This window comes from Alligator sinensis, unplaced genomic scaffold (genome assembly GCF_000455745.1).
Source record: "Alligator sinensis unplaced genomic scaffold, ASM45574v1 scaffold372_1, whole genome shotgun sequence".
NCBI lineage: Eukaryota > Metazoa > Chordata > Crocodylia > Alligatoridae > Alligator > Alligator sinensis.
In genome coordinates, this window is record NW_005842387.1 from 263,141 (window position 1) to 272,488 (window position 9,348).

The following is a 9,348-nucleotide window of genomic DNA, read 5'->3' on the forward strand; positions in this document are numbered from 1 at the left end:
AAGAGTGAATTCACATAAACCTACTACTTAAATTTCAAATACATCTGGCTATTTCTTGTAGGTGCAAACCTTTGTCTCCAAATGTCAGGACCTTATAGCAATTCTAAAAGTGGTAAGCGATTGCAGGTAACATCATTATGCAGTTTTGGGTCAATTAAAATATGCCTCACATAACTCTCAGAAGTCTGCTCACACAAATATCTCTTCTTATGGTGCATTGCCATCTGCTGGCAGTGGCAAATGCATCAAATGCATTTGGAATGTCACCTTATCACTTGTATAAAAGACTGATAGTTGACCTGTAGTCAGACACGGGTAGTTGAAGGCGATGGTGATGGGCCATCTGGACTTATTCTGGCTTGATGTACCAAAGACATAATTTACAAATGAAATATAAAGACTTACAAGTTGCATCTTCAAACTTATGTTTGTTTTGGGAGCAGTGTTCCTGTGGGGAAAAGTGCTAATTAGTGCCACCTTCTGCTACTGAGCCCTGTGACAGACACATCTTACTTTAAATGAGTGTCTGGCACTGGAAGGGCTCTGCTCTAGGGAACCTGCAGGACTCAGACACATTTAGTTACACCATTTGGTAATGGACAATGGATACAAAAAGCAAGAATGACAAGTTGTGGATCAGTAATAAAGGCAGAGTTGCAATAAAATGCAGTACTGTACTCTGGAAAAATGATAATAAGGTCCTATTTTAAAATGTTTATAGCTGTGTTGTAATGAAGCAGCATGCAAAGTAGAGATTCAGAGAAACTGTTAAATTATAAACACCCATTTCCTCAAGTGTCCAAAGGCTGCACTTGCACTTTTAAGGTGATGTTGGATTTGTTTGTTAATGTCAGCTTTCTGCGAGAGATGGCTTCCACGGTACAGGAAATACTCAGTGTTCTCCAGAGTCTTACCATAAATCTAAATTATGGGAGCTAGGGACTGCTCCTTAAGAACTTGTTGATGGAGGACCTTAGTCTTCTGAATGTTAAGCATCAGTCCCATTTTCTTGTATACCTCAGTAAAAATGTTGATAATTGCCTGAAGGTCTGCTTCTGAGTGAGCACACACAACAGCCTCAGCAGTGTACTAGAGCTCAATGATTGAGGTCAGGGTGGTCTTGGTTTTTGGCTCAGAGTCAGCTACCATCCATTTGGTAGTTTAGCTTCACTCCGACGGGAAGCTTGTTGGTGGTTAGATGTAGCATCTCAGTAAGAAGTATTGGGAAGAGTGTTGGAGTGATGATGCAGCCTTGCTTAACTCCTGTCTTAACCTTAAAGGAGTCTATGATAGATCCATTACTGAGAATTACCACTCTCATCACATCATGGAGCTGTGTGTGAGGCAAAAAATGGTGAGGAATTTCAGTGGGCACCCATACTTCAGAAGGATCCTCCACAGTGCTTCTCTGTTGACAGAGTCAAAAGCTTTCATGAGGCCAAAGAAGGCTATGTAGAGAGATTTATGTTGTTCCCAGCATTTTTCTGCAGCTGGCGAGCAGTGAAGATCTTATTAGTTGTGCCTTTTGATGCCCTAAACCCACACTGAGATTCCACAAGGAGCTCTTCAGCAAGTGGAAAGAGAGTTCAGGAGGGTTCTCACTACGATCTTTCCTATGGTGGACAGTAAGGTGATCCCTCTGCATTTTCCAGTCAGACATGTCCCCCTTCTTGAAGACTGTCACACTCATGGGATCCCTTAGATCATCTGGGATTTCCTCATCATTCCATATGCTTAAGATGAGGGCATGGAGCGGTGACGTGAGCTCCTCTCCTGCCCTGCTTGAAGATCTCAGAGGGGATTCCATCAGCTCCAGATGCCTTGTCATTTCTCATCTGCTTGATGACTTCCCTCACCTCATCAAGGTTTGGAGGATTCTGAGACTCTCTCTGACTGACTGAATGTTGTCAGATGGAGTTGAGAGCACTCTCATCAACACCAGAGTCTCGATTGAGAAGGTCTTCAAAATGCTTCTTTCAACAGGCATTGATGGCTCCCCTTTCCTTGATCAACTGTTCAAAGATTGCAACATCAGATCTGAAAGCATGCTCATGGTTTATGAAGCAGCCATGATCCCCACCTTACTGTATGAAGCTGAGATGTGGACAACATACAGGAAATACCTCAAGTCACTAGAGAATTACCACCAATGCTGCCTGCAGAAGATCCTTCAAATCCAGTGGGAAGACAGGCACACCAACATTAGCATCACCTCACAAGCAAACACCATGAGCATCGAGGCAATGAGCATCTGACATCAAATTCACTGGGATGGCCACATCATCTGGATGCCCAACCCTAGACTCCCAAAGTAATCTTTATTCTCCCAGATCAGTTAGGCATATGCTCAAGTGGAGGGTAGAGAAAGTGCTTCAAAGAGGTTTGTCACAGGGCACCTCGTGCTCTGCTCCTAGAGAGGGGAAACTGCCGGGGAAAGAGCCCTGGCAGGGAATAAGGAGCACAGCTGTGGGTTGCCAGGGGCAACCAGGATGTCAGCTGATCGGAAGGGGCAGGGCCTGGCCCTCATAAAGCCCAGGGCTGAGGCCAGGCTGGCAGTGCTGGCAGTCCCCTGCCAGCAGCCAGAGAGGCAGGAGCTCCCTAAGCCAGGATGCGGGAAGAAGCCTGATCGCAAGTACAGCTTATGGCAGCTCTGGAGGCTTGAGCAATGATGTTAAGTTATAGCCAGGCAGCTTCAATTTGTGTTACAGCCTAGGGGCTTGTGTTTTGCGTTGTTGTTATGTATTACACCGGTGGCTTGGGTGAGGCTATTAGGGGTTGGAGGAGGCCTCATGTGGGACCCAGCGTAGCGTGGGGATCCCAGCGCCGGTAAGGGCGCGGTGTGCGGGGGGCATAGACCCCAGCCCCAGGAGGGGCACTACTGAGAAGCCCAGTGTGGGCGTGGCAAGCCCCAGAGAGGGGGTGCTATTGAGAAGCCCCAGCGCAGGCATGGTGAGCCCCTGAGGAAGGACGTAGCGCTGCGGTGAACCCTGGAGAGAGGGTGTAGCGCTGCCGTAAGCCTCGGAGAGGTAAGGGCGCGGTGTGCGGGGGGCATAGACCCCAGCCCCAGGAGGGGCACTACTGAGAAGCCCAGTGTGGGCGTGGCAAGCCCCAGAGAGGGGGTGCTATTGAGAAGCCCCAGCGCAGGCATGGTGAGCCCCTGAGGAAGGACGTAGCGCTGCGGTGAACCCTGGAGAGAGGGTGTAGCGCTGCCGTAAGCCTCGGAGACGGGCGTAGCACTGCGGTGAGCCCTGGAGAAAGGGGGGTAGTAGTGCGGTGGGCCCGAGGGACAGGTGGCTTGACCAAGAAGTCCCAGAGTGGGCACAGAAGGCCCCAGGAAAGGGGCGGCATTAGAGGGAGGGTCCCAGGAAAGGGGCAGTGTTCTTAAGAAGGCCCACAGGGGGCACGGAGCACCCCCAGGAGGGGGCGGCAGCACAGAGAAGACCCCAGAGAGGGGGCAGCGGTACCGAGAAGGCCCAGAGTGGGCATAGAGAGCCCCAGGAGGGGGCGGCAGTACAGAGAAGGCCCAAGAGCTGGGCGGTAGTATAGAGGAGGCCCGAGAGATGGGTGTGAGAGCAGACCAAGAGACCGAACAACGTCCAGTCCAACTGTGAGGCTTGGGGTGTGGTATAAGGGGTGGTTGGAGCCACGCATAGCCCATAAGGCTAGGGTGCCCAGGGCACCCATTTTCAAGACAAGACCCACGAGGGGGCCGGGGGGGCAAGGCCAGAAGTAACGGTGTCCAAGAAGATGTAAGGCAGCCTCCCTAATATATTGGAACAGCAAAGACATGGCGGGCGAGAATCAGAGGGTGCCCTTGGGCCAACTTGGCACGGAGGAAGGGGCCTCAAGGAGATCACGGCCCTCCTGGAGGTCCCCGCCATGACAAGGTTGTCGAAGCCAATTTGAAAAAATGTAGCATCAACATCAACTCATGGGAGACCATCGCCCAGGAGCACCCCAAGCAGGAGGCAGAGTCTGTTGCAAGGATCTCAGTACTTTGAAACCTTACGACAGGAGACAGAAAAACAAGAGGGGCAGACAGTGTGTGGCAGACCAAATCAAGAATACAGAGCCACCCACCCCACATGGAAACATGTGCCCATTGGCGATGCATAGGGGGTGCACGTGGATGCACGTGCACCCCCTGAAAAGGCACCACCAACACCTGCGGGCAGTTGTCGCTCACCCTGCCCCCCCGCCCAGCAGATGCTGTAACAGCTTTCTTGGAAGACTGTAACCAAATTATTTAAACCTTGTGCCTCGATTCTCCACCTGTAAAATGGAGACAATATTTCCATTCTCCTCTCCTTGGCCTGTATCCTGTAAACTTTGGGGGTAGAAATTGGTTTTCACTATGCATTTCCACAGAACCTAGCTATAAAATAGGAGTGAAAATGGGGTCACCCTCAATTATTTTTGCCAAAAGATTAAAGTTTTCAGCCCAAAGGTTTTCCACGTTCAACAAAAACTCATTTTTTTCCAAAGGAAATCAAACATTTTATGCAAAATATTTGGATTTGTTCTGTCAAAAACAATTTTGACCGAAAAATGTAAAGCTAGCTGTACTTTGTTCACAATGGGACTTCTGATTATTACAAACATTTGGATCTTCCGGCTTCAGCGATGAAGATAAGTTTTTAAGTCACCTTGAAGAGGATGAGCAAGATTCACTCCTGGTTTGCGTGTCATCAACAGAATTGTTCAACTGCAGAAACATTGTTATTTGTGATGAGTCTGGAAGAACACAGACCAGCTTCAAAACCTAGGGTGAGCTTGTCAAACTGACGGAAATCAATGGAGCTCTGTTGATTTATGCATACTGAGAATCTGGTCCTTATACTTGTTAGCTGAAAATGTTTGATAGAGATTTAGCATGGCCTAAGTGTAAAACCTAAGTCCAATATCTAAGTGTCACTAATTATCAAAACCTTCACTTGACTTCTTCCTGGCCCTAGAGGCCTCCCAGTTTCCCTGGATGCTCAAATTTTTGCCAGTGGGTACATAAAAATTAAGTCCTAATGCCACCAGGTTCCTCAGCACCTCCTCTCATGCCTAAACTTTGATAGGGTCCACAAGTGAGATATTTCCCACCTGTCTTCCTTGCAGGACTTAAAGGGAAGTGATTCTTCCCCTCTATTCAGCACCGGTGGGGCCACATCTGGAGTACTGTGTCCAGCTTTGGGCCACCCATTATAGAAAGGATGTGGACAAATTGGAGAGAGTCCAGCAGAGGGCAACGAAAATGGTTAGAGGGCTGGAGCACATGACTGAGGAGAGGCTGAGGAAATTGGGCTTATTTAGTTTCAGGAGAAAAGACTGAGGGGGGATATGATAGCAACCTTTAACTACCTGAAGGGGGGTTCCAAAGAGGATGGAGCTAGACTGTTCTCAGTGGTGGCAGATGGCAGACCAAGGAGCAATGGTCTCAAGTTGCAGCAAGGGAAGTTTAGGTTAGATATTAGGAAAAACTGTCTCACTGGGAGAGTAGTGAAGTACTGGAATATGCTACCCAGAGAGGTGGTGGAATCTCCATCCTTGGTGGTTTTTCAGACCTGGGTGGACAAAGCCTTGGCTGGGCTGATCTAGTTGGGAATGGTCCTGCTTTGAGCGGGGGTTTGGATTAGATGCCCTCCTGAGGTCCCTTTCAACCTCTCCCTTCTTCAGCATTTGCTACTGGCTACCTTGTATTCTTCATGCCAGCTCTCACTATGCTGGCTCTTTTCAGTCCTTAGGTGCCAATTTTTAGGCATACATGCATCTGTATGGGGATCCTAGATGCCAACCTCAGGACTGATGATTCTACTGTGTTGTAGGGTGCCTCTGAGTTAAGCCTTGCAAGACCTAAAACGCTTTGGAGATTTAGCCTCAAGTCAAAGATGGAAACCTTTTTGAAGAAAGCTTATGTACAGAGTAAACCCATGCATTAAATACTATGCTTTTTTTACAATTTAATCTACCAGGGAATATTTTCAGCTCACTAGTCATTGATAGAGAGAAAATAGCTACCACTGCTGGTTGATAATGGAAGAAATTTCTCACTCTAGTCTGGCTTGTGGAGATAGAAACAGCTCCTCACTTCTTTCTTTTCACTTGTGTATTTAGTCAGCTGAATTTCTCTCTTTACATATTTGGCTACTTGCCTGTAAAAGAATGACAGGACCAAGTCTCTCCCACCATATACCTACATCACCCTTTATGCTTGCATTCAACCATCCTTGATTTGTTACCAGATTAGCCCACAGCTTCTGGTCCCTTTCATACCCCATGGAGGTCAGCAATCAAAGAAACTGCACATATTTCAGAAGTGGAAACAGAAAGAACAGCTAGATATCTATGTCTTGCATATCCTGCTGGTGCCAGCAATGGATGGGAAGTCAGGTTTTCATGCTGATCAATTGGAGGCTGTGAAAGAAGTAGGGCAGTGCCTGGCAAGAGGTTCTACAGTCCTCATCAACAGCACCATTGTGGGGTGGGGGAGATGTGCAGCTTTCTCCTTGTGTCTTTCAGAGACAGGAAGCAAGACTTCCAAAAATAACATAGGCTATTCCAAAAATGACAGCACGATCAGCCACTGGGGACCCCTCCAGCACGTGCCCCACCCCTGACTCAAGAAGAGGCATCAGTCAGCCATGCCTTTGGCCCTGTGACCCAGGGGGCAACATAGGCTGGGATGTGGCCTGGGTGAGCTGCCCTGCTGGGGCAGTGTCCTGGGCTGCACCACGCACTGAGGTGTGGGCAGCATGGCCCAGGACCCAGCCCCAGTGGGATGTACAGGCAGTGCTACTTGGGACTGGACTGGCCCCCATGGGTGGTGCAGCCTGGGGCCTGATCACAGCAGGCTGCCCCACTTGCTGCTGGTCCCAGACTGTGCCACCCATTCTGCCCACTGGAGCCACATCCCAGGCTGTGCTGCCTGCACTGCTCACTGAGGCATGGGTGGCATAGCCAAGGGCCAGGAGTGAGCAGTGTAGGCGGCCTAACCTTGGACCAGCCCCAGTGAGTGGCACACCTGGGACCTTGCCCAAGTGAGCACTATAGGTGGCACATATCCCAGGCACAGCATGATGGGGGGGTCAGTTTGGTGCAAGAAAGAGGGTAGCACCAGGGGCTGGATTTTTGGGCTCTGCAGGCTGCATGTCTGACACCCCGGTCTTAAGGAATCAAAGGAATAGAACCAAACCACCCACTGCCACAGGGCTTGAAAAGGGACTGATTTTGTTAGGTGGCAGATCATCTCCTATTCCCCCTTTAAAAACACTGGAGAAAGGCTTGCAAGTACTGTAATGATCCTTTATTTAAATGTTACAGCATTCAGATCTCCAAGTATCATCAGTGTTTCCCTTTGAACTGATATTACACACTGCATGGGCATTTCCTGTTGCAGTCTATAAAGGGATACTTAAGACAACGCCCACATGAACAGAACACTAAGCAACAGGTTCAGACACAGATTTCCAGAGGTCAGTTTTGCCCCATTTGGGAAATACTTCTGATTTACATATTCAATGATGGTCATCACAGCCACAGTACTCTCCTCACATGTGGGTTGGATTTGGTCTGCTGGTAGAAAAAATGCATATGCACCTCTGTCTCGCAGCTCCAACGTATAAGAGAATGGAATGCCAATCATATGAGCCCAGTCTCGTGAGGAGCCAGAGTTCTGGTCTATGAAGTCAAAAACAGAGGTGAGGTGAGTGTATTAGGCACTTTTCTGTTAGAAATGTCTCTTGCTATAATTTATGCAAGATCACTGCAAGATCCCTGAACCAAGCAGCATAGTATGTCATCAAAGCAGACACAACAGTGCTTCACAATGGGAAACGGACCTAGGTTCTGGAGTTCTTGATTACATTAAAATCTTTACATAGACCTTTCATAAGCAAAATTACTCCCTCTGGCCTTTACCTATGGTTTTCTGCAAGGTGTTCTTAGTATTTCTGTTGTTTTACCCTGTGGTTGTGCATGAGGGTCTGAAATAGTGATTTGGGGGAATCCAACTGTAAGCTGTGTCCAGACCATATCATTTCTCTGTCTTGCAGTTGTGTCTCTTTACAGATTTAAAGTATCTACAAACATGGGCCCAGCTTCTTAAAAGTGGATGATCATTTCTAAGCATGCCACGCCTACATGAGCAAAATGCCTTGTATGTCAACTCAGAGATGCATTGAAGTACATGCAACTAAGGGACTGACCCACCCAGGCACTGGACATGCATATCATGGAAATAAAAAATATATACAAAAAATTCTTCTGCTCCATCTATCCAACATGATTCATTCTTATCTGGACAGGAGGAAGGCTTTTCTGGGTAAAGGAAGATAGTTCTCCATGATTTTTCCATACTCCAGCAGAAAGCATCAATAAGAGTGCCAGCTAATATCACCTGTGATAATGGTTTCTATGATGTGGTCTTCAGTCTAGTAGGCCCCAGACTGAAACCAGCTTATTTCACACTGAACAGCAAGCAGTCATCAGATGATAAAGTCTGATTGTCACTATAGACTTGATTTGGATTTGAACCTGTAGCAGACGGGCTAAAACCTTGGCTTCTTTCACATCAGTGGACATTTTTCCAAAGACTTGAATGGGAATAAGATGATTAATCCATTTCTGGGACTTCTGATTATTCAAATAAGGCATTCTTTGTAAGAACCAGCAACGGACTGATACTGCCTTCATGTGGTTAGCTATTTAACATACACACATCATCACATATTCAAGTGGTCAGTACTTAAACCTGCTTACCCCTTACTATTCTAAGTGGGAACTCAGTGAAGCAGCATTACAGAATCAGGATGTTCCTTATTCCTCTGTGACAACAGAGCAAATAGGAAAACACAAACTTACATAAAACCGAAGAGGCTGGCCCCACTGTGAAATTGGTTCCATGTTTTCCCTTCAGTGCAGTTGCTGCTTTCTGTGCAACATCCACCTGTGAATTTGAAATGAAAATAAACACGTTGTTATCTGGTAAATGCATGAACTATTCTGAGTGGCTCAGCATTCTTATCTGTTTCAGGCTACATTTCTATATCACTGGTTTCAGATTTTGGCATCAGTTTTTAGTTCAATACTCAAGCTGGTAGGGAACAATTTCCAAAACCTTTGAAAAATTTTACACACATTCTTTTTGGGTGAAAATTTGTGGGTTGGTTTTTTTAATGATGTAGCAACATTTCAAAATTAAAAAACTGCCCTGCTAATAGTCAGCAAATCCACTTGATTAGCTGCACATCTGAAGAATGAGAATGTGTGTTGTAGCTCTTACCAACATGAGTTCAGAGGACTGAACTAGTCTTTTGCAGATAGAAAACATATCTGTACAACTAAGAACAGGCTTGTTTTTGT

General features: G+C 47.0%; 1 protein-coding gene across 1 annotated transcript in view; it reads right to left on the reverse strand.

Annotated features, from left to right (window-relative positions):
- Positions 1–7,399: 7,399 nt before the first annotated feature.
- Positions 7,400–9,348, reverse strand: part of CPO (carboxypeptidase O) — a 9,588-nt gene continuing 7,639 nt past the window's right edge. The window contains exons 8-9 of the mRNA XM_014522674.1: positions 8,848–8,932; positions 7,400–7,665 (exon numbers count right to left, since the gene is read on the reverse strand). Coding sequence (XP_014378160.1) covers positions 7,400–7,665; positions 8,848–8,932 — 351 coding nt within the window. The remainder of the gene's footprint in view (positions 7,666–8,847; positions 8,933–9,348) is intronic.